Source organism: Podarcis erhardii, assembly GCF_964252035.2.
Source record: "Podarcis erhardii genome assembly, chromosome: 1".
NCBI lineage: Eukaryota > Metazoa > Chordata > Lepidosauria > Squamata > Lacertidae > Podarcis > Podarcis erhardii.
Window position 1 is genome coordinate 98,550,766 of NC_138497.1, and position 26,449 is coordinate 98,577,214.

Consider the following 26,449-nt stretch of genomic DNA (forward strand, 5'->3'; position numbering starts at 1 on the left):
CCATTCAGCACAAAATGAAAAAAATTATATCTGTCCTGTCATATTTATTTATATCGCTTGAGAGGTTTGGAGGGCAGCAACACAAAAGCGTGCCTTTTCTGTGGTGGTTCTCCCTGTGGAATGCTCTCCCTAGATGATGACGCTAGGCGAGCCTATTACATGTCTTTATGTGCCAGGCAAAACCATTCCTCTTTACCCAGACCTCTGCACATTAAGTAATCTGTGGCCTGTTAAGGCCATGCGGGGAGGACTGCTATTGTGATTATGTTATCCTTATGCTGTCTGTTCTTAGGGTTTTTATTATTGTGATCTGTAAAATATGTTCTTAATGTTGTACACCATCCTGGGATCTTTTGATAAATAAATGAAAACAATGTATCTCAGTATTTTTTTAATAGAAGGAAAAAGCATCATGTACCTGGCTGTAAACTGCCCAGAGTGGCTATGGAAACCCAGCCAGATGGGAAGGGTATAAATAATAAAATTAGCAGTAGTAGTATTTACAATATAAACTATGGAAGAGAATAGGAAATGTGTAGCGCTCCTGTAGGGAGGACTATCTCTTTTTATTCTTATGAGGATGATTGATTTAATGTTGTTATGTCCTTTGAACTGTATGAAGTGGTGAAGAAAACATCACAGTTTTTTCTATACTTTATTATTATTACGGTATTTTTTGCACATGTAGAAATTCCGAATCTAGCAGCAGGATGTTGACAGAACAAAGATCATAACCTAACATAGGGCACAGTATTGATTTCTCAAGAGACCAGTATATGAAGAAAATGGGTAGGTATCACAGGATACAGAAAATAGGATATCCGTATTCATTTCCCCCCATGAAGGAAGTGTACCAATTATCTTCAGGAACTACTACATGCATCATTTTCACTCCCATTTTGTCTAAGACCAGCACTTTGGCCAAAAGCAAAGGGCTTGGAGGGAAAGGTTTAGGATTGTAAAGAAAAAAAGGGGGGGGGGAGACCTTGGTCACATGCTTGCCAATGAATGCCAAATGAGTAACGCAATGTCTACTTTATATAATATCATGTTCCAAATAAGATTTGAGTTATGCATTACCCAAAAGCATTTGTATGATGGATTATGTTTCACAGCTAGCTTTTCTAGTGAATGATATTGCATTAACGACACATGATATATTCTTGAGCTATTCAAAAATTATGAAATTTGATCAGTCTTGTCTTGTCTTGATGTAAAAAAAGCCACAAGGTTAGCTCTTAACAAAAGAAATGGCTACAAGAATCTAATATAGGTTGACATGTGCTCTACAGATTATGTAATCCTGCAGCGTTACACAGTGGTAAATGAATGATGTGTAGGTTGCCATCTGCTAAGGGCAAATCTGTCATGGACTGGTTGGACACAGAGGAGTGGTGGGAGAAACCAGCTGGGGAACCATCAAGGGAAGAATGCTCAGAGTCCAGGAAGTGGTAGTGAGACAATGGTGAATGGTTACAGGGAGAAGTCTGGAAAAAAGAAGCTGTCAGAAGCTGAAGGGGCATTAAGGCTCAATGAGTTGGGAGAGTATGCGGCAGAGAAGTCAAGCATCAGAGGCAGAAGCTGAAGCAGACATGTGAGAGAAGGGAGGTCAAGAGGTAGAGATTAGTAAGGTATTGAAGACTCCTGGGTGTCTCCCCTCCCTGCTCCCCAAACAAGTAGAGGGATGAAATGGGCAAAGCAAAGATAGGCTGCATGCAGCGCTGTCTCCAATTGTTCGGAAGAAGCCCTGGAGAGGAGGACACATAGATGGCTGTGGGGAGGCAGATACCTTTACTTTCAGCAACTGATTTCATGGAGTAGGACCTACAGGGCATGAGCTGCTGTGCTCACTGAGCATGAAACCAGCTAAGTCTGTAAAGATTGTGTTTTTCTAATAACTCCAGCTCTGAACTGTGATTTACTGACCAGCTGACTCTGTGACAATATCTAAGTCAGGAATAGGCAAACTCGGCCCTCCAGATGTTTTGGGATTACAACTCCCATCATCCCTAGCTAACAGGACCAGTGGTCAGGGATGATGGGAATTGTAGTCTCAAAACATCTGGAGGGCCGAGTTTGCCTCTGCCTGATCTAAGGCTTCCACACTTTTATACTAGCACACACACAAAAATCTATCATTTTGATCTCAGAGGAAAATTCTTTGTTCAGAAACCATTGTTGAACAAATTCATTACTTAGTATTTCCAATCTATTAGCTCAATTTAGAGCTGGAAATAGGTAAGTTTGTTTTGCATTGCTACAAAGTTCTATTGCTACAAAGCAATGTGATTTTCTTAGGTTGGAGAAAAATCTGACAGCACAAGACTGAAAATATACTATAAACATAAAATGCTATAGAAAACTTCAAATGCTACTGTGGCAGCTCCTTTTTCTCATACAATGGTTTTTTGCACAACTGCTGTTTAATTATCATATAAAACAGTTTACCTTCTCATGGGAATGTAAGTGTTATGCATAAACTCTTGCTGCTGCATCAATACTATCCAAAGCAACTTGCAGCTCCAGCAGCAATCAAATGCTACCCATGAAAATCTATACATTTATGCAATGTTATGCTATGTTAACGTCATTTGTTGTTTTCACAGGTATAAATATAACTTCAGTGTGACCTTGTCAGTTTCCCAGTGAGAATGATCAACTGCTAATCTGTGAAGTTCATACAAACCCTTTCACAAGTGCACATTAAAAATATAAAAGCTATGATCTAGGTTATTTTCGAAAGGAGTTAACAGATGATTGGTATTAAGATTAAATAGTTACCTGAATTATTGCTCAAGTTCCTGTAGGCACAGAATAAGCCACTCCTTTATCACTTTTTGGCCCAAAAAGAATGCAAACCTGGCTACAGGCCTAATTAAAGGCTGAACTGTACAACCATCAGAGGCCTTAAATTCAGAAACTAGTAGCCCTTTAAAAAAACAACCCCTCAGTAACCAAATGCTCAAGAGGATTGAATGTGTGTGTGCCTGACTGTGCATAAATCTGCAAAGCTAGAGGAGCAGTCAAGAGACATTTCCTGGGAAACCATTGAATAGAGGGCAGCAGGTGAGAGGATTTGTAGTTCTCCTACCCAACACTTACCAATAAAAGAGATGGATAAAGAAACACTCTGAGTTTCTATTCAATAATCATGACTCACAGCTTTTAATAGAATTGTCCTCCATTAATATACCAAATCCTTTCTCCCCTTTCATTTCTTCAAAGCTAGTAATTACCATCATATCTTGTAATTTCATACGTTAATTTTTAACTCTTAAGTGGTATGTGCTATGTCAGTTTGTGATCAACACTAATTTGACTTCACTGGATGTCCCAAAGTTTTAGTACAAATTAAGAAATTGCTTGTCTGCTCTCCCCAATACAGTAGTAAGTTTTCTATATTTAAGCTGGAACCCTATATACACTTACAGTTGTCTGAGATTTAAGCCCCCTCAAACTCAGTGAGACTTACTTCCGAGTATACATACATAGGACTGCCCTGCAAAGCTTTAAAACTTTTAAACATTTATTTAAAACTGCAATCCTACGTGCACTCATAAAGAGGTTCCAATTAGGTTATAGTTGGGCTTATACCCAAATAAGTGGATACAGGATTTTAACCAAACTCTTGACAATTTTAGTTTCTTTCCATACCCTTTTTCAGATTGTATTTTTGTTTAACATATTATGATCAAAATAATACACAGCAGCATTATACAAATATGTGGCGCGGTTGAACATACAAAAGCATTTTGTGTTTTTCACTCCCAAAAGAAGCTGCATATGCAGGAAAAAAACCCCTGATATGAACAAAAATAATCTGACATTCAATTCAAGAAACGAAAATCCTTCCTTCCACCAGGGCTGGCATGAATCATTTTGCTACAGGAGGAGATGGCATTCTCCCACTTCCATCTGGACTGGAACCAAGTTTCAGCTGCAAAACCAGCAATGTGATGATGTCCACACTGCTCCACAGAATAGTAGGCTAGCTCAAGGGACTTAACCCTGTCATTTAACCCTGCCTAATGTTACAGCTACCCCTCCATTCCTGAATTGTGGAGGGAAATCACAGTACTATACAGCAATACCTTAATACCCGGAAATAGTGAGCAAGCCTTTTGAGTTCTCCAGATCTCTTTTCAAGATGGATGTTAAGCAGCAGCAACAACAACAACAAGAAAAAGTGGAAGGGAGGATGAGTGAAAAAGCTGGGTGTGTTGGAGCCCAGAAGTCTGTAGACTGTAACCGTCTTGAGATGCTGCCTAAAAACAACTAGTGTTGAAATATACTGATGAATTTTAATCCAATCCACATTTTAATGTTTTATCTTCCTTTTTAAAACATACCTTTCTAAAAAGATCCACAATACAGCTAGTGGCAGTGTTTGAAAAAGAATAACATCTTATTTCCAGTTATTGACACATGCCTCCTGCAGGCACAGATTTAAATTACTATAAAGTATTCTAGATTTTACCTAAATCCAGCTATGCTGATTTATCATACACTTGTATCAAGGCATAGACAAATTATTATTGTTTCCAGCTGGAGTAAAACTTGTAGATTACACAGCTATGGTTGTACATCTTCCTCAGCATCAAACCATACAGGTCAAAAACTAAGCTTTTGGCGTAGTATTCACTATGCCCATGACAACCTGTTCATAAAGCACAGATGGCAATATCATACCCTAAATTATATTTCCTGCAAAAGGTACCACTTGGATGACAGTTAAACAGATTAATTACAAGGAAAGGTCAGGTGTTTATGCACCTTGTGCGACATAATTATTTATACTTGCATAAAATATTTTACCAAGAGGACAAAAGATCTGAATGATGTAGTTGTGTTGATACATAGCTGGTACAACTTGTTTTCCTTGGAAAACAAAGTACAATAAGTTTTGGTGTGCATTTTTTAAAGAAGCCAGGGCATTTTTAACTGCCATTCCTACATCACTGAACCAAGGTATGTCTGCTACAACTACTTTCTGTTACTAAGTGCTCTGGAAGTCATTCAGTGTTTTATTATAACCATTATCATTTATATATCCCTTTTCACTGCTCAATGAGTTTCACACACTCAATAATCATCAAAACCACTTTTTAAAGACAGGCTGATATTACTGCCTATATCAAAGCTGGAGGACTGGCAGATGAACATTTATACGGTCCTTTACAACTTCCTTTGGTAGTTTATGTAACGAAAAAGCTTAGGAAAACAAAAAGGAAATCCAGGAGGACAGCAAAATCAGGGCTAGAGCCTCTCTGGGGAGAGCATTTCACAACTGGTGCACCATCACTGAGAAGGCTCTGCACTTAGAAGCTACCTCAATTCCAATGATAAGGATGCCCAGAGAAGGCCTTCTTCATTTGTAATGCTAGTGGGATCAAATGCATCTCAGCAGTTCTAAAGGATATGTGACCATGGAACAGATGAGAAAATAAGAAAAGAGCTCTATAAAGGCTGTGTACCTTTGAAGCACACTCAAAGCACACTATTTCAAAGAATTTTGGCCACCTCACCCTGAATTACATTTCCCAGCCACTGTTAAACTACCATGCCCAGAATATATACAACATCTCATTTCACATTAGATATTAGGCCTCCTACTGTGTAATCAACCTGCTTATGCCATTTATTCATTCTGTCCATAACAGTACGCTATAGAGTTGTTTTCTATATTTCATAGCAGATTGTTATCCTACCATAAAACTGCACTATTGAATTTTTTTTAGTCTTTTTTCACTAAAAATACATTCATTAGTCGTGCTCTATTACGTTTTGAAATATCAAGACTTGTTAATTAAAATGATAAGTTTGTGCTGCATACCTAACACCCCACACGTCAAACCCATAGAACAGGCTCCTTTGGGTATTATTAGTTTCACACAGCTGGAAATGATAGTCTGATAAATGTTGGCTGCCACAGTAAATCACATAACAGTAAGGTCTGTTGTGTCAGGAAGCAAGCATTAATTAGTAAGGGCTGATTTAACTCAAAGGATTAACATCCTCAATCATACAGTGAGCCTTTCTTCCACACCACCTCTCAGCCACTCCTTGCGATCTGATAAAGAGTTTGAGGACAACTTAAAACATTCAGCTCATAATATCTTGCTGATATTGGGTGGAGTTTTTGCTAAGGTAACAAACATCCTGCTACTCAGTCAATGAGAGTTTTTGTCGATTGTTCCAAAGAATCGGGAACTGGTCTTTTAAGGCCTAGTAAAACAATATTGCTCTAAAATCATGTATTTAGCTCTGAAGAGATCTCTCATTACATTTTGAAACATTTCAAATACCACGATTCACAAAACCATGAGGTGGAATCCAACTGTGCCCTTCTAATAGCAAAATGGTTATTAATCCAACAGACACCTCAGCTAGCAAAAGAGGGTACATGATTTTTAACCAACTCTACCTCTCTCCTGTTGGAAGTAAAGCTGCATCTGAAATGGGGGTGGGGTGAAGGTTTTCATTCTTTTTTCGCCCTTCTCCTTCAATTAGTGTTAGAGACTTTCCTTCTGTTAAGGACTCCATGATCGCAACATATAACCCTGTCCTCACGAATGGCTTCAATTATTATTAGGAATAATAAATCTTAAACATCTTTCTTCTTTCAACCAGCAGTCTTACTAGACTATTTATTCCTGTACTCTGCTGTGACATACATGCCCAACTCCAACATCTCTTGCTGCCTTTTTACATTTCCTGAAAATATATTCAAGAGTTCAGGAACATTCAAGAACAGCAATGAAGGGTAGGTAGTACAGAGGGCTGAGGGAGGGGTAAATCTGGGAACAACCAATACCATCAGTACTGCCGGCATGGTCCTCAGAACAATGAATTATAGGCAAAATCACTCAGAGAGCTGCTACCACTTTGCCACAACAATGGCAAAATACAGTTTAAAAGTGAAGGGCATTTTACACTAATTTGCCACCTCCATTGCTGGTTGCAACAGTGCTCTTGCAGTAGGTGGGTGAGCAGCAGAGGGAGGGAGAGCAGCAGGAGTGGGTGGGTGAGGAGAAAGGAGAAGCAGGTCTGTTGGACAGCCATTGAGTTGTAATTGATTGGTGATGGGACATGCAGGGAGATAGCAGAGACATAATCTGTCATCTCACCCAATCTGCTGTCTCAGCCATATGGTTTAATGCAGCTCGTTACTGGGCTCAGCCTTATTGATAGGTCACTCTACGTAACTAGTACCCAGTAATTAGGGAAAGATTCTACCAGGCTGCAACTCAAACACTGCATGGGGAAAACATTTGGAAGCTAAATTGTAGATCATGTTTAGGGTAATTGATGGTTGTGGTATTCTGCTTTTCCAATGGAAAAGAAGTATTTATTGCGACCGACATATCTAAGTGTGCAAAATTCATACTCCTATAAATATTCTTAAAATCACTGATTATGATGCACAGGTGTCATTCCCACTGAGATTAGTTTTGGGGTATTACTGTCATTTTTAATGAAATTATAAGACTGCTCCATCTGGTCTTTAATGAAACATCTGGAGCTACACGTAGAAAGCTCCTCTCTCCATACTCAGCTGGCTGCTACTTTAACCTGGTAGTGAGAAGCATGTAAATTACAGTGTGAGTCATATTTGAACTTAATTACAAATTGCATACATACACCATGAGCTACACTAAACCCACTAAAAGCTACACTCTGGTTTATGGTAAACCAAAATATGATGTTTATTAAACTGTTCTCTACATGTGCAGAAAGATTAGAACAGGTAAGCAGAATTCATTCTAAGATTCACCAGCCAAGTTTTTCTGATGAAAAGTGAATGGTATATGGTTATTTCCATGCAAGTATTTGTTGGCTTTGAAATCCTTTTGAGATCTTGTACTTAACACCAGAACTACATTGTAGTTAGAATATCTACGTGCGAATTGGAGTATCATGCTAGAAAATCTAATCAGCACAGGTATCATAGGAGCCAACACTCTGGTTCCCCCAAAAAATATTTGAGCAGGCCAGGCCATTTTGGAAAGTTGTTTCTTTGTTCACTATGCATTTGGACACCTCTTAAGATATTGTGACCAGATTCTGCATGATAGTTCCCGAGATCATGGTGCAGGTCTTCATCTATGTTTTGATACAGGTGGATACCAATTTGAATCAAGATGACAGAATAAACTTTTCAAACTGCAGTGTTTTCATTTATTGGAATCCCTAATTTCCAGGTACAAAGCTGCTAGTTATTAATGAAAAACCTCTTCCATTTAAATATATTTCATATTTTTAAAATAATGAGATCTTAAAAAGTGAATGTTCTGTAATTTCTCCAAGTATTTGGCATAATTCACATATTTTTGTCCTTAATTTGAAATCCACTGCAAAAATTGAATAGCCATGACATATATCCTTAACTATAATCCTAATTTTGAATTAGCATAAAAATGAGCTATGACCAGCTACCAGAACTTCAGAAAGGCTGAACTTGCTGATGACATAAAAACAGAAAGACTCAAAAGTCAAAGGGCACATCTCTTCTACCTTCTTCTCCAGGACTTCACAAAGTGAAATGCATATTGTAGCCAGACATCCTCCCCCAATCATTCCAACCCACTTTTCCTCAGAAATTCAACAAGGATGGAATTACATGTTTGCACTGGAACTTGCTGCTCTTTAGCCTTTAACATTAGTGCTCCCTCAGGCAAGGAGAGTACTCTTAGTGCCTCAGACCCACCGCCTGCAATAACCACCTGTTTTATAATTCTGATCACTACCCTGGCTCAGGTGTAAATTTTGCAATATGTTTAACATGGGGGAGGGGGAATCAAGAAAGTGTAAACAAGCATTAGCTTTCCCTGGTTGTATATTTTTAAGATAATATCTATGTTACATGTGAACCTCCAGATTCTTGGATTGTGAGCTTGAATGTTGAGCTCCAGAAGCACATTCAGGGTGTCAGAATTTTAAGATGACTTAAGGAATGCTATTATCTTAGAAATCACTATTATGACTAATTTGAGGACCAAAAAGAAATGTACCAAATGTACCGAAAAGAAACACACAAAACATGTTCTCAGTGCATCCCAAACTGTATACTCTCTTCTGATCATGAATGATAGGCACTCATTCAATGCATGCAGCTGCCATAATCTGTAGACCCATAAATCTACAACAGTATTATTTCTGCTGACAACAGCAAAGGAAGCTCCATGGAGGGGACAAATCTTCATAGCAACAATGGGGAACAGTGCTTGCTAGTCTATCTTGGTGATATCAGCTGTTTCGAAAGGAGTTTCTACATTAAATTAGTCATCTAGTAGCTATTCAGGCAGCTGAGATTATATCACCTAAATCTGATTCTTGACATTTGCACTGTCACCAGACATCTCTGCCTCCATAGTTCAGAGAATGACATGCCCTTAACTAGATTAACCAACAGGTTTTCAAGTTGAACAAGGAAATAATCCTGCTTTTTGGATTCTACTTGGCTCCAATCATTCCTCATTATCCTTGGTTTGTCCAGAATATCTAATGAATTTTTCTTCGTTGCAAACTGGCAATGCTAAACAAGAAAATGGTTCTAGCCAGACCTGAAATAAAGATTGGAGAATCTACTACAGATACATTTAAGACTGTATTTTTCTGCTTTCTCATTAAACTATAATGAGAAAAAAAATCATTCCAGAGTCTTTTTTTAAATAACTTCATCAATATATCTGTATATCTCATGAACCCTACTCTTGTGTTAAAGCAAAAGTTTGCTTAAGAGCAGAAGGAAAATTATGAAGACTGAGGGCTCTTCCAGACTTGTGCTTGTCCCATGCCTAGAAAGCATGTATCCAAGCATTTTTCCACTTGCCCCAGTGCTTTCCCCCAGAAAACCTATTCTTTAGAGATAAATTGGCACAAACATCAAGCCAGAGAAAACTCGATTTACACTTGTCCCGATTCAGTGGTAAGGATTGGGTTTCTTCTGAGGAAAGCAGCGGGGCAAGGGCAAATCTGGATGAGCCCTGAATAACAGCATGTAAAAATAAACTGAGGTCTCAGAATATATCTTAAAAGAAATGAAAATGTAGGAACACAGAAAGAGAGCAGTAACAGTCTGACAGCTACCGAAAGTGTTGGCTAGCTGATCTGCATCCTCAAGAGAAGGGGGTAGAAATCACTGGACTTCAATGCTAACACATTGCCATTGTGAATAAGCAGAACAGGAAGAAGCTAGGAAACAGAGTGCCATAAATAGCAGGTGTTTGGAAATGATTCTCAGAGTCAATCTAGCTATCCCAAATGACAAGCAGAAGTCAATCATATAACACAGGAAGCAATCACCAAGCTGTCTGGCAAGCATCTCGGCTTGAAAGATTGGCCAAACATGGGAACAGCTGACAAATGAAAGGAAATATGAAATATGGAGAAAATTCAGCATTATAGTAATGAACCATCAAACAACTGAATCATGCATAAAATTAAATCACTCCAACTTTATCCAGGCTATACTTGATATATTGAATTACACTGTAACACATTTTTTTATTAGCTAATTACATATCAGTTGATATATACTTATTTACATTGAAGATATGTATTGTGTCTGTATTGAATCTTTTGTAAACCTAAGGTATGGGAACTTCGTTGAAAGTTACATTAAGACAAACTGAAAATCAATCAAGCAGTCTTAGAGAAATGCTTATATTGATTAGAAAGCTATCTAGACAACACAGCATTTAGCAAACGTATAAAATTTGAATATTCTGTTCACTTTATACTATTACATAGCATTCTGCTGCAATCAGATAAGTAAAACAAGTATTTAACAGGCAGAATATAGATCTGAGGGTCAAAAGATTAGACGATGTGTGATTGAATCCCCAGCTTGTTGCTATTATTGTTTTAATAAGAATAATTGGGCGGGGGGGGGGGAGATGTAATCTGATCAAGACTGGAACACTTGAAAGGAGTGAGCAATACCCCCCCCCAATTTTGTCTCCTTACCTTTCATGGATCCCACCAAAGACCTACATGCCTTATTAGTGGGGAAAACATGTGTCTGTATATTCTCTTTAATGGTGCATACAGCAGCTTTGGAGATAAATTAGATCACAAACATGGTACCAGTGCCCACTGCCACAGCCCCACTGCAACAACCCTGATCAAATTTGGAAACCCTTGCAACTACTCCAAAAAGAAATAAAAGCAAACAGGCTTTCCTGTCACAGATGTCCAACTTACATATTATCTAGCTTGGGCCTTTGATTCTATACCAATTAAATCAGCACTGAACATGTTCCTTTCTTGTAGTATAAATGCTACGTACCTAATAAATCTATTTTACTATACTAAAATGCCTATGGGTTTAAAACCTATATGATACTCAGGTTGCAATCCTATGTGAATTTTCTTTTGACCAAGTCCCATTGGAGTTCACTTCTGAGTAGACATGCATAAAACAGAAATGCTAGATGCTATGTTGTGTTCATGCTACTAGAAAGTTGATATATCTTGGGTTCCAGTATTAAAAAAACACAGGTGTCTCTAAAGGGCACTTAAATTTTTTCTAGGCAATTACTATTATTACTAGGATGTTTTTTAAATATTAAGGGAGGTGGCTGTAGATGCAAGGATATGACATCAATTAAAAAAACTGTTTGGTCTCCCACATGCTACTTCAGTGCTTGATACAATGGGTGGTATTCAGGCAGTTTTTATTCAGAGGAGACCAACTGAATGAATGAACATGACTAAGTTAAGCCCATTAATTTCACTGGGTCTACTCTAAAACATAGTTGAATACCAGCCAATGTGCCCCTCCATCTTTAATGTAGGTTCCTATGTCCTAACAGGTTTAATAGCAATAACCTGATACTTAGGAAATTGCTTTAACTTGACTAATCCATGCAACCCAGCATTGTATACTCTGAATTAAGCCCCACTGGTTTAAAGAGGACAAAGCAAAGTGTACAAGGCACTCTTTTTCAACAGCATAATATTTCATCCAACTGCACCACTCGCTATAGTTGGCATATTTACAGAATCAAAGTTCCATCAAAAACCTCCAGTATGTGCCCTCCCCTTTCAAACTCATAGAAAAATTCTTAAAAGCCACAACCCATTTTGTCTCCCTAAATACTTCCTTGTGCCCTAATTGTATGCCAAGGTATTGTTAACATTGATTGAGGACAATATAATAATTGTTGCTGTTCTGATTCCAAGGCAGTAAAATCACACCAATGAAACAGGACAATTCTCTTGTCTATGCTTTATTTCTTTTGTACTAGAGGAAACCCTGCTTTCACATTTTCTTTTCTTCTTTCTTTTTAAATATTGACGCATGGGGGGTGTGTGTGTGTGTTTGCCATACAAATTACTCCTAGTAATATATGCTGAGTATTGCAGAGCCCATTTGGCCAGATTCTAATAGCTCCCCTTGGGAGCTGACACTAGCTTTCAGCCGTAGCCCATCACTGCAGATTAGCACAAGAACATGTGCTGCAACGGCATCCAGTTTTGCTTCTCTTACACCAAGAGATGATATTCTGAGAATCCACAAGCAAGTCCTGTGCGCCTCTGAGAACAGGAATTCTATTTTTAAGACGAACAATATTAAACCAAACAAAAGCCAACTAACTTTTCTGTTAAGCTACTGCAAAATCTTGTACTTTGCTTCACAAGATGTCTCTACAGAGTTAAATAAAGTACATTTTGCATAATTCATAGGTTAGCACAACCTGCTACTAAGTGTGTAACATTTAAACTATGCTGAGCTAGCGTCTTTCAATTTAAATGAAGCAAGCAGCCTTTATTTCATGTGATTCTTAAAGTAATATTTGCTTTAGATAGATGCTTTCTAGAATATTTACTTAAAGAGCCTAAAGCAGAAAAGCCAGATCCACAGGGGCATCATTAAATGTACCCCAAGGAGCATATAATCTTATCAGAATGGTGGAGATTGCACTCCAAACATTAATTATGTATTATTAGCCACAGGAAAATAAATATTAAATGTTTTGTGTGTAATTTTTCTGCCTTTGCTCTGTATTTTTTTAAAAAATGGCATCCAAGAAAGATACAGGCTTGTTTAAACTTAATTCAATTTAAATTAAATTCACTGTATTTTTTATATTATTGAGAAAAGAGAATACATTTCCATATCTGCAAAGACTAACAGGAAACAAAAAACTGCTCCTTCATCTGACCTTCAACAATTATGTCCTCTTCTCAAAAAAGAAAAAAGAAAGAAAAAAGAATACACACAGCTGTTTTATTAATTTATAAGCACGGGGCAAGCCTTCTCTAAGTCACTTCAGTAGCAGAGCTATATAAAAGCACACAGCAGCATTGTGTATGGCTTTTTAAGCATTCGGGTATCCAAGACAAAGGCTGAAAGATTTGAAATAGGTTCAATACTCACTGAACGCAGCAACTGCCAGAGCCAGTGTGACAATAATGGAAGCCCATGAAACCCACAGTGCCTTCTTTCTGTAGCTTTGAGCTTCGTGAGGTTTTAGTCTTGTGCTGCTTTCTAGTAAACCTGGTAAGGGAATCAGAAGAGGAAATCAGTGTGGGCTGTGTTTTATTCCCCTTTTAAAGAAAAAAAAAGAAATTGGGTCCATTCAGAACTAAACCAGGAATTCCTTGTGTATTTTTCCCGTTTAGGAGAAATCCTATTCACCTTATTTATATACCATAAATAATGCTAAAGCAGGTACATAGGTTCAGGTTTGTCTTTGTATTTCACAGGAGGTTAAAAAAAAAGTACCAATTGCTGCTTGGAGCAACCTGGAGCCAATCATAAAATAACCAGACATCTTTAGATTTTTGCATACACACACTCAATTCCTGATCAAACCTTAAAGAGCATGGGGAGAGATTGCTTAAGGTGCCAGTGAAACAGATGCACAAACCAAGCAGCAGCTTGATAGAAGAGCAAAATAAAGGTGCTCATATGATGCATTTCTGAAAATCAGAGCAGGTGCAGTAGAGGTTAACATACGCCATTGTTGTGCAGCCATCTCCCCAAGCTTGTTGGGGTTTTTTGTGTATTTCAGTTTTAAGGACTTTACTTGCTCTAGCAAAATTTAGTCAAAATAAAACAAAACAGGTGTGTTCACGTATTAAGCTCCCCTCCCCCTTCGTCTTGTTCACTCTGTGATCTCTGGAAACTATAGAATAAATATTTCCAGTTGGATTTTGCTAACTTTTGACAACAAATGAGCCAACTATCACAGGATCAGACTTAACAAAACCCCAATGAATTAGTGTGGTCCATGCCAAAAGAGCAATAGGAGGATCTATGCCCCGCCAAAATAGAACACATATTTGTGGTGCAAAATTAATAACAACATTATAGTTAAAATAGTTAAAACCAGTTCTTGGTTGCTACTGGATTCTGAAAGATGGTACAAGTCTAAATTGTTTAAACACCACTTGAATCAAAATTTATGCATTTCACATTAAAATATTTGAATCTTACATACTATTAGAATTGGACAAATGTTTTACAATTTACTACCTCCAGGGAAAAAAGGAATGTGTCACCAGGTAAATTGTTCCCCTTAAAACATATTGTGCTTGTATGTGTGAAAAATCTTTGGGGATTGCACACAAGCATCTATCTGCCAAACACATAAAATGAAAATAGTTTCACAGGTAATGCTAGACCTTTGCAACTTATATCATGAGTGCAAATCCCATCCAGAATGTGACTTCAAATCTTCCTATGGCACATACCTGGGTTAATTTATACACAGACAAGGCTAGAAAGGGTATATTATAATTATAAAGTCATGTTCACATTTGAAGATTACGCCATTTGATATTTTAGTACATGTAATGAAAGATGTGATGTGTTTTATTAAACTGATATTTTTTCCCATTTGTCTGTAAAAAATAATTTGTAATTGATACAAAGAAACTCTCCTGCTGACAATACATTTATGAAGTTGGTTTTTTTTACATATGCTGCTTTAATTGGTTTTACACAGTTTTTTTTATTTCAGATTAACTGAAATAATTTTAATGCATTTTCTTATTCCAAATACAGTAGGCACACACAAAGATTCTCTGAATCCTAATGAAAGTAGAGAGGGGACTCTCACAACTTTGTTTTATACTAGACACTGAAAAAGACTAAGCTTCCCTAAAGGCTGAAGCTAAAACCTTCATACTTTGTCCATGACCCATCAAAATGCACCTGAACACCCTACAGACATAGCATTTCAAAAAGAAAAGAATAGATTCATTGAAATTTTGATTGATTAAAGCAAAAAATAAAAACTATTCCTAACATTTCCTTGGAAAGAATAATAGCTCAGACCTGTGAGCTTGTTATCAATGGAAAGGGAGGGACAAGGAATGAGCTTATGGGTTCTTTCTCTTATTTCCCCCATACATCCATTATCTTTTACTAGATCCTTTGTTCCTTCTCACCATCATCATCTTACATCTATAGAAGATGTTTAGTGGGAAGATCATTCCCAGGTGAATCAAGATCCCTCTATTCCTGAGCCCAAACTCTTGAATATAGACCAACTTGGCATATACTGCCCAATCCTTATAAAGTGACTAAGCCACTGCAAAAGGCCTTCAAATATCACTATTTCGTGATATTAAGAGCGGCTCCTAATTAAATAAAAATTAAAATGGATGCACAGTGACCCATCATACCCAACAAGATTGTAGCCAGAATGCTGCCTGGGAATACGATCATCCCTTTTTATAACTCGGAAACTGAAAAAGGACTGTGGACAGTTGCAGAGAACGAAGAGCAAAGAGCAAGCTCCAAGTCAGGCAGGGAGCTGTTTGGCTTTAGATGAAACAGAATGCCATGGGAAGAGTGCAGAGAAAGAAAAACACACAAATCTATTGAATAGGCACGTGCTTGGCAGGTGCCTATTAGGAAGACAATAGACTGAATGCCCCTTCTTTCTAAGAAGGGGTGTGGAATGGGTAAAATAACATGCTTTCTTTGCAGTCAATGGGGACGCCTGTCTGCATTGTAGTGAATGCATTTTAAATTGCATTTTGAAGACCGAGTGGTTCAACACTAAAGAAAAGGCTGGTGTTTCTTTGTTTAAGGCTGTCAGTGCTCCATTTCTTTTCTAAAATAAAAAAGAATGAGTGAGCAAAGAATTTAACTGCAAGGATGGCAAAATAGATTGTGTTAAGTGTGTGTGGTGTGTGTGTGTGTGTGTGTGTGTAGAGAGAGAGAGAAAAAGAATTAAATATGAAAGACAAACCAACAGCACAAGCTTAACCTTGTCTACTCTGAAGTAAGTCCTAATGAATTCAATGGGACTTACTCCCAGGCAAGCAGAGTTAAGATTTCAGTCCAACTATTAAGAAGGGTCAAGGAGGACTGAGAATGGTCATTCAGATGGCTGCTGCAGGTGATAAGACAATGGACGACAAGCAGACGAGTTGTGAGGAAAGAACAGCTAGCGGTGGAGGAGACAGACCACGGGAGGTCCATAGATGATGTATGAGAAGCAGGAGTGGCTGAGGAAGGTGAAATACAGGAGGCAGGATTCAGCAATGGAGGATGCACGGCAAAAAATGGGTCTATAGGAAGGAAAGGGCGGTAAAGGCATAAGAAGGGATGAAGTGTGGGGTCTTGGCATGATATAGCTGGTTACAAGAGCGACGTGGCAGAATTTAGTGGGGTTAAGAGTAGCAATTTATTGGTCAGCGAGGTAAATTAGAAAGTGCTAGGACGTCCGTGAGGGAGATATAGAGGCGAGCGGGTGGGCTGCAGAGACTTGGCCGGACCCGGGATGGCGAGAGAGAGAGAGAGAGAGAGAGAGAGAGAGAGAGAGAGAGAGAGAGAGAAGTGCTAGGCGCGTAGAAAGGAGCCGGCCATAGGGGTGCGGTGATTGAAAGAAGGCTTTCCTAGAGAGTCGCCTGGGAGCGGTGGCTTCGCGGTGGGTCGGTCCTGCTCGACGCCAACTTAAGGAATCTTTCGGGAGCCGGCCAGGTGCAGGGCGCGCGCGGGAAAGGAAGAGAAATGGGCGCGTGACAGGAGCCTGGTTTCTGCGGGGGGGGGGAGAGGAGAAGCATGTTGTTGGGAGACGTCACTGGCCCCAAAGACTCACCTCTATCCTCCAGCTCTTCACTGAACTGCACGTCCTCCCCGACGCGCAGCGTCTCCGCTGGCTGCGGGTCTCGGGCCGGGTAGGCTGGCGGCGGAGTGGTCCCGGGGGGCTGGACGATGGTGGGCTCGGGGAAGCTGTTGCTGCCGCCGCCCAGTTCGTCTCCGGACGTCTCCATAGTTGGGCAAGGCGGCAGAGAAAGCAGAGCAAAGGAAGAAGAGGGCGAGGCGGCAGGGGACGCCAAGCCGGGGAAAAGGCGCGCTCGCGCGGGGAAAGAGACGCCGAGGCTTCCTTCTCACGAGCCAGGCATGCAGCGAGCGAAAGTGGCCGTCGCCTCGCCTCGCCCTGGCCGCTCCTCCTCGCACATCAACTGCAGGTGGGACCCGCCGGCGGCCTCCCCGGTCGCTCGGCTCCTCCCACCGTCCTCGAGGCGGACGAGAGCGCGCCCAAACTCCCCTCCCCGAGCTCCGGCGTCGGAGGGGCTCAAGAGCTGGCGGCGTCTCTCCACACTCGGAGTCCCAACAAGCCTTGCCTAAAACCTCCCGTTAACCGAAGCCAATGCTAGGCTGCAGTTAGCAGGAGACACTACACCTCGTGTTAGCACGAGTCTGAGCTCCCACCCGCATCATGGGAAGTTTATGTTTAATTCAACTTGTGCGCTGCCCTATTATCGAAAGAGGTCTCGGTCGCGGCTGGTGGAAGCAGCGCGCTCAACCCGCAGCCACCCTTTTTAAAATGCTATAAAATTAAAGGGGGGGGGCTTTCCGGGCGTGTGGGGATTGTAGCAGCGATTGCGGTTTAAATAAAAACAAAAAACTATCTCAGCCCGACCTTGCTTGTTTAAAGAGATGCAGCGCAATCTATAGTATGTTTACTCGAAAGTAGGTTTGGTTGAGCTCAGTGGGGCTTACTACCTAATTTTAGGGTTGCAGACTTACCAAGGAGCAAGGCTGCACTCCTAATCCTATCTACCTGGGAATAAACCCCGCTAAATTCAATAGGACTTTGAAGTGATGGTTAGGATTGTGGTGTAAGCCCCACTGAATACAGTTCTTCCCAGTAATCCTGAAAATCTGAAAGGACCACAAATCTTGAGCCATCCCATTCCCAACACCTCTTGCTTCATAGATTGGTAATCCTTAGAAATTTTGATATGTAGCTGTACAGCTTTGGCCAGAACTCAATACGGCAAAAACCAATCCTAGAAAATGGATGTCTATATAGGTAGGTTTGAGGCCTCATAGTGGTATACAGTCTGATTTTGAGACACCATCCGTATTTGCAAACATTCACAGTACACTTAGAGAGGAGGAATGTTACAGATAGGTAGCCGTGTTGGTCTGCCATAGTCAAAACAAAAAAATTCCTTCCAGTAGCACCTTAAAGACCAACTAAGTCAGTTCTTGGTATGAGCTTTCGTGTGCATGCACACTTCTTCAGATACACGAATGTATCTGAATGGTAAGGGTAAGGAGGAATGGTAAGGAGGAATGGTAAGGGTAGCACCAAGTGTTCCCCCGTCTAAATTCATATACATAATGGGTGTGTGACACATGAAAAAGACCACAAGATTATACCTGAATTGCAGGATATGAAGCACACCTTCTGACCCCAGCTGCTATGGAGGTTAGACATGTGGAAGGGGTGAGAAACAACTGCGATTCCTGCTGCTCCATTGCATAAGCAAAAATGTCCACACGCTGTTAAGGACTTCCTAAGGTGAGTTAATGTGATGTTCAGAAAAATACCTGTTAAAAAACTTCTCAGCCACAGAATGGTCCCAACTGTCTAGATTTGTGGGTGGCTAAACATTTTTCTATAGCCTGTGTGATGGGTTAGCCTTATCCACTCAGGAAAATGCATCACAAAGGCAATAAGAAAAGGGGGGCTTATAAGGACTAGTGAGTAAGCCCACAAAATAAGTGACTATTGGAAGGGACTGAAGGAGGGAAGGCTGCTGGTGGACAAGTAGAAGGATAGGATGGTGGGTTGGGCAAGACCAGCAGGGTCTCCAGACCTTTGGCTCGCATTAAAACAGGAAAAAGTCAGTTATACATTTTTGAAGAAAGTTACGAGTCCTAAAACCTCATTTGAAATAAATTGGGTTTCCTCCCTATTGGGGGAGGGGAATGCAATATTACAGTCACTTCTTACCAATTTTTCATCACTTCGCTGTTGTTTATTAATATAAGGTAAAGGTAAAGGGACCCCTGACCATTAGGTCCAGTCGTGACCGACTCTGGGGTTGCAGCGCTCATCTCGCTTTATTGGCCCAGGGAGCCGGCGTACAGCTTCCGGGTCATGTGGCCAGCATGACCAAGCCGCTTCTGGCGAACCAGAGCAGCGCACGGAAACGCAGTTTACCTTCCCGCCAGAGCGGTACCTATTTATCTATTTGCACTTTGACGTGCTTTTGAACTGCTAGGTTGGCAGGAGCAGGGACCGAGCAACAGGAGCTCACCCCGTCGCGGGGATTCAAACTGCCGACCTTCTGATCGGCAAGTCGTGTAACCTTAAATAGTAATTGTTTGGTTTTAGCCACTATGGTAGAATGTTATCAAACAATTACCATAGTTGCTAAAACCTCAAGTCTGAGAACTTTATGGCAAAACCAAACATAAATAGATAATCTGACCTATATACAACCAAGGTCTGCTAAAATAAAAGGTCTTTTAGTAACACCAAGAAAGGGAGCCAACCAAACTTCATGGGACAAAATATTCCATAATCAAGGTGCAACCACTGAGAAGACTGTTTCATCCCACTTAAACATGCTTCTACCCAAGTGGAGCCCAGAGAAGACCCTTTCCATCCAATTTTCAGCAGGCAGGGTGATATGGAAGGAAGCAATCTGGACTTATGTCATTTAGGGCTTTGGAGGTAATTGCCAATGCTTTGAATTGTGCCAGGAAAGAAGTTGGTAATCAGTACAATGTGATCTCAGAGGTATGCACTCACCAGCATCCTTGCAATTGCATACGGGACCATTTGAAGCTTCTCAAGACTTTTCAAATAAAGCCCCATGTATTGTGTGTTTAATTAATCCAACCTAGTTGCACCTAAGGCATGTTTTTTCATGCAAAGTTCTAGCCTCCTCAGAAATGAGCATAGCTGGTCAAATGCTCCTGGCTACATCCTCTATCTGGTCTTCCATTTGTAAAACTGAGCCCCAAACATGCCCACACCAGATTGTAATTACTCCAAAACAAGCTGAAACACTATTCCAGAGACTGTCTCTTTCTTTAGCATTTTTAGATGGTACTTAATACATACCAGGATTAATAAAATGTTTTCAACATTTGAAATGCATGGTTTTCCCCTCAGATTTTTTTAATTATTATTCTATGTGGATTGTTGGAAAGGGTAATTGGAATTATTTCACAGATTTATGCACTTTAACTTAGTAATGAACCCTTTAACACCTTAAAATTCCTGGTATAAAATATTTGTTTTGGATATTAGGTGAATACAGAAATGTCTTTTAAAGGGTCTGTATCTGGCAAAAAAAGGCTAAGGCATGTGTCTCTCAATCTATTTCCTATTGCTGTAACAAAATTATAATAATTATAATTTATTTATGCTGCCCTAGTCTCTGTCCTCCTATCCAGCAACACGAGAAAGGTTCTTGTCCATTGTCTCTGAAGTCAGCCTTAACTACGGGTTCTATTTATGAATGAACACAGGCGGCTTTGATTGAGCTGAATAAGGGGTTAGTCTAACCAACGACCACTAATTTCGACTTAGTAAATTCTGACCACATCAGAACCCCTGACATGTCAACAGTCCTCTTTTTATTAAATACATCATTTCTGCTGAGTCTTTTAGGGTTATCCTTCCATTGAATCCACTTTATGTCCATCCTAATCTGTACTGAGGGTATATTATTAGCCCTATACCTAATAATAGCCAAATTTACCTCAATACTCAAACTATTGCTATTATACCAATTCTACTCCTAGCAATATCCGCCTTTGAAGTTGCAACAGGCCTCACCCTTCTAGTCAGTTTTGTCTTCCATCTGGTAGGGGAAAACAAAGAAATGTCCAGTTTATGCCTTTTCCAGATATTTCCCTGGCTTGAATATGTGGTTAGATTGCTCAATTGGTAGCACTTGATCTCAGGAGCCTCATACTAGGCAAAAAGATTTCTGTATTGCATGGAGTTAGACTAGAAGACCTTCATAGTCCCTTCCAACTTTGCAATTCTATGATCTGTGTACTGTTTTCTGCCTAAGTGCAGACTAATCAAACCTCAAAGATCCTCTCTTATGGAGGCTAATCTCATCCACACACACTTCCTAGTACTCATATTTAAAATAAACAGTTTGAAGTGGACTTCTGTTTACCTTCAACTGAAGCTAGTCAGGATCAGGTCCCAAGTACTCGTCAATTATTTTATTATTTGATACATCAACTAAATATTTGTGATTTGATTGTTAGCAGTTATTAGATGTGAAGAATAAAGAAAAGTGGGTTTAAAAATAAATGTAGTTCAAATCCATCCTGTGGGGCTTGTCTGAATGAGGCTGTGGATGGTTTTCTAAAGTCAGCAATTTTCATTAATGGCAGAACTTCGGCAATGCTTTTACAGCAGTCATTTGGAACCGTTTGTTAGTGACTATTACAACAATGGCTTAAATATATATAATATCTCTTAATCCTAAATACTAATCCTTGAGATACATTCAGCTGAGCTTTCAAATATAAGTTTATTAAATAGGGAAATGGAATCGAGGAAAAAAACATTAAGGTTGAGCTAGGAGCTGGTTTGTTTTAAATTTTCAAAGACCTATGCATATTACCGGTAAATGTTTATTTGGTGCGGGGGGGGGGGTGTTGACCAGTGGGACAAATATTCCTTGTGACAGGATGCAAGTGTAAATATATGGTGACTGTGTTCTTTATTACATGTATTGCTGTTAGTATTGCAGTATTTCCCTTCATATAGGAGGAAGACACTAAAGCAGGTTCAGGGGGAGCCTGTGGCTTTCCAGAAGCTGCTGGACTACAACTCCCATAATTCCTGAGCATTGGCCACACTTGACTGGGGCTGATGGAGGTTGCCTTCCACCCCACCAGCCCCAATGGGCACCAGCCACTGCCTAGGAGTAAGCCCCACTGAACCCAATTGGACCTACTTCTTAGTAGACATGTATAGGATTGCACTCTGTGCTGTGCCTATACCAGGCTTCCTCAACCTCGGCCCTCTAGATGTTTTTGGCCTACAACTCCCATGATCCCTAGCTAGCAGGACCAGTGGTCAGGGATGATGGGAATTGTAGTCTCAAAACATCTGGAGGGTTGAGGTTGAGGAAGCCTGGTCTATACAAAGGACTATAACAGATTGCATCCGTATGTATGTATGTATGTATGTATGTATGTAATCGTTTCCGTGTGCTGCGCTGGTGCTGGCTCGCCAGCTGCAGCTTCGTCATGCTGGCCACATGACCCGGAAGTGTCTTCGGACGGCGCCGGCTCACGGCCTCTAGAGCGAGATGAGCGTGCAACCCTATAGTCGGACACAAGTGGCCCGTACGGGCAGGGGTACCTTTACCTTTACCTATGTATGTAATACTTACTATACACCTATTAAAAAAAACTCTCAAGGTGTCATACAATGAAGTTGTGATGGACACAAGTAATTTTACTCTCAAAACCAGTTGCAAACATGTCACAGCATGCCACTGAGGGGTTGACTACATCATAGTAGTAGCAAGATTTTAACAAGTCTTGACTTACCAGGAAAAGGTCTGCTGGAGAACACTGAGTGGCTTGTGAAGAAAAAAATGCATCTTCAACCATCATCACAGCCATGGAGTAATCTTAATGATGAGCTCATACCAATGTTCAGTTGTGTTCCCTCCACTTGGATTCCAGATGTTTCCAACTTGGAACTGGTGGGCTGGAAGACAGAAAGGCCAACAGTAGATGGAGCCAGAGCCAATGACAGGCAGATTCAACTATCTCTAGTTTTGTCCACATCTTTCTCCCTGCTGAATTTTATAAGGACAACACTGAGACCGAGGAGGACAATGATAGCCATTGACACCCCCTGGTCAGGCAGATGCAGGGGAGACTGAGGTTGATGCTCCACTAGCCCCAATGGACCAGCCTGTACTGCCAGTTTGCTTCAACATCCTCAGCTTAAGTGCATACCAAGGAGCAGTAAGGCTCTGCTAAGCAAGAGATGCTGCTTTGGAGTGATCCTGCCAACCACCTGAGTTATCCCTGTATTCCACAAATCAACCAGAGCTTCAAGAACAGCACCAGCCAATGCCACCCAAGCTGGAAGATTCCCTCAGTGCATTCTTAAATTCATCAGAATTTACCAGCTTTCAGGAATGGGCTATCCAAAAATCTGTTATCTTTACTGGATATTTAGATTCAGTCTTATGATCAGTGGAGTTTCATTTGTTCCCTAGGAAGAGTTTTGAAGAAGCACATTAAAAGAGAGGGGGGGGGGAGCTAGAGGCTGTTATGCAAGCAAACCAAAAAAAAATTCCCCAGGTGTGTTTTAGAATATGCGTCAGGTAGTTTTCTGTTGACAACTTTTATACAGGTCATTATAATACAGAGAAACCAAATGTTGCATCACAGGTGCCTGAAAATGGTTTGTTTGTCTTTCCACATTGCTCAGTTCCCTAAGAGCACACTTACCACTTTAGTGTATTTTGATGCTAAGTGGTCAAACAAGTTTATTGCTAGTCATTTACTTTATTTATTAGGACACTGAAGCAGAAACAGCCCTGATTTGAGGGTGCTAAATGTGCAACATGTTAGTGTAGTACTTTCTGTTTTTGCCATAAGCAATGAATATGGTGTTTGTCATCCTATCAGCTTACGTTTATTTTTAAAAATGTTTTAAATCTCCATCGTAGTGATTTTAGATATTATTATTCTCGTTATTATTTCTGCTTCATATTTTTAAGAATAAATCTGAAAGTTTACAACACATTAGAACATCAAATAAAACAATCCAGGATAAAACATTACTAAAGAAAGTAAAATATTCTCCTAAAGGTTTCAAAACAAAGCATTACAAAGGAGGTTGACTACAGAATGCACATTTAACACAGTAAAGATAACAGAAAAATTATCTTAAACATTTCCAAACAAAACATTACTAAAAGAAGTCAAATATAAAGTGCACATTTAAATCAGCATACGGTAATTAACAAGAGAAAACATATTGTCATAAGCATAGAACAAACCTGCTGCTCTTGCTGCCAATCCTGCCAGTGGTGGTTCATGGCAGCTGTAGAAGCTCAAGCTCGATGACCGGGGTCTACACTAAGAGACAGCCAAGATGTTATCAAACTTCGTTAGAGTAACAGGAAATGCAAGTACTGTACTGTGCTCCCAGTTAAGTGAGGTTAGGTTATTGTAGCCATACTTCAAGTGGACCCATTAAAAGCATTGGATTTCAGTTAGCCATTTAAGTCCATTCACTTCACTGGGTCTATATTGAGTCAAATAACACTTCCTGTTTCGCAGTCCATGTCATCTGAAATAGGATTTTTTGCAATCTAACCAGGGCCATCTTACCCATAGGCGCTAGGGGTGCAGGGCACCTGGGCGCTGGGCTCTCAGGGGCGCTAGGCCAAGAGTCCGGGGCCCGAGAGTTGAGTCCGGGGAAGAGCCCATCCATCAGTTGGAGAGCCGTGGCGGGCTCTTCTGCTCAGGCAGCTCTGCGCCGGGAGTTTGGGGGCGACTGAGCCAGCAAGACGCTGATGCGGCTGGCCTGCTCCCCCCTCCTGCACACCTGGGACTGGGCAACCTGGGAGGGGGGCGCCAGCTGGATCTTTGCACCCCAGTGCCGCATATGCTTAAGACAGCCCTGAATCTAACACAAGGAGAGTGAAATGTGCAAGCACCTGATGCAGAAACAATATCTCCTTTCACTGCAACAGAGCTTTTAAAGAACAAATATCTCCAGTTATGAACAGATACTACAAAGGCCAATTGAGTACTTTGCTCGAGGGACCTCACATGCAATCAATTTAATTTATTTTAGTGGTCACTGTGAAATGTAAAAAATAAAATAAAAATCCAAACATGAGCTCTGGGCGTTGTTTGAGAAACTGGGTTGGTATTATATAGCTCTAGAAATTAAATATCAAGTGTGGCATAACTGAGAAAGTTTGACATAACATTATGAACCTCAGAAAAATGGGCTGTCACAGAAAAACCCTTTAATATATTTTTTTAGAGATGAAGCTTTGAATTCAATGGCTGTGTTCACAATTCATGTTAAGCCATAGCTAATGTTCAACTGTGGTTAACACAAACTAGCAGGGTGCTAGTGTGTGGTACTCAGAGCTCCCTGCCTCACTCATTCCTTACCAGCCTCTGGAATGGAAGCTTGCGAATCAAAAGTTCCGTGGACTTTTGGTAATGACAAATCTCTCGCAGTGCCACAGTACCAGGCCTGTAGTGATTAGGTTTCTTGACTCCACTAGTAGAGGGAGTGCTTTTCCTAGCAGCTTTGGCAGACAGCTGTTTATGTGGAGCTTTGCCACCAGAGGATTCACAGGCAGTCTGCTTGGTACGGGCCACTTCCCTTTACTTTTTCACTGTTAGGAATGGATCCTTTAAAAACATTTCCGGTCCTATCAGCTGCAAGGTACATGTCCCACTCCTTTCCCAACAAACCCACTACTTAATCCAAACTTATTATGATAGAGGTTTTTGGGTTAAGCTCACAAGGGTCTTGGTGGTGGTGGTTTTATAACAAGTTTTTTTTTACAAAACAACAGCAGCAACCTTCCTTGAAATTCCAAATTGTTATGCCTGCTTATGAGGCCTAATCATAAGTTGCACACATGACTCTTTCCAACAATGGAACGCTTTCAGAAAGCAAAATGGACAAATCTTGAAAGTTACATATGAATGTACATTTGCAATGTGCAACATAGAGCAAAGTCATATAACATTAAATAGCAGACTTCTTATAATTTCAGAATGCTATTTTACAGCTCTCATGTTGCTGAAAATGTCAATGTCCTATAAAAAAATCCCAGTTCCTCTGGACCATATACTAATGCTTCCTGCCTGTCACCTCTGCCTATCTGTCTTTCTGTTTGTCTGTTTCCATGAAACGTCAAGCCACTAATACCCCCAAATTTCTGATACTCTGTTATATAAGTTTAAAATTGAAATGGGGCTATGAGGACATGCTTTTTAAAATTATTTTTATAATATTTTATATTCCTGTGGTTGGCTTTGTATTTTTTTTAATTTAAAAAGTTGGTATATAAATCATTTAAATAATGCAATTGGTTTGAATAATTGGGGGGGGGATGCATTTGAGGTTCAAAGAAAGACTTCTCATATACCAAGGATGTCTCCTGTGCTAGTTCAGAGCTGCCGATTCAGAAGTCATTGGTGAAG

General features: G+C 40.2%; 1 protein-coding gene across 3 annotated transcripts in view; it reads right to left on the reverse strand.

The window, feature by feature from the left end:
* TMEM163 (transmembrane protein 163) overlaps positions 1-26,449 on the reverse strand; it is a 113,226-nt gene that overhangs the window by 52,798 nt on the left and 33,979 nt on the right. The window contains exons 1-2 of one of the 3 annotated variants that reach the window (XM_081873489.1): positions 17,064-17,745; positions 13,385-13,504 (exon numbers count right to left, since the gene is read on the reverse strand). In XM_081873489.1, coding sequence (XP_081729615.1) covers positions 13,385-13,504; positions 17,064-17,238 — 295 coding nt within the window. In that variant the 5' untranslated portion in view covers positions 17,239-17,745. Of the gene's footprint in view, positions 1-13,384; positions 13,505-15,639; positions 15,777-17,063; positions 17,746-26,449 lie in introns of those variants that run through there. The other 2 variants (XM_081873491.1, XM_081873490.1) reach the window with 2 other exon arrangements.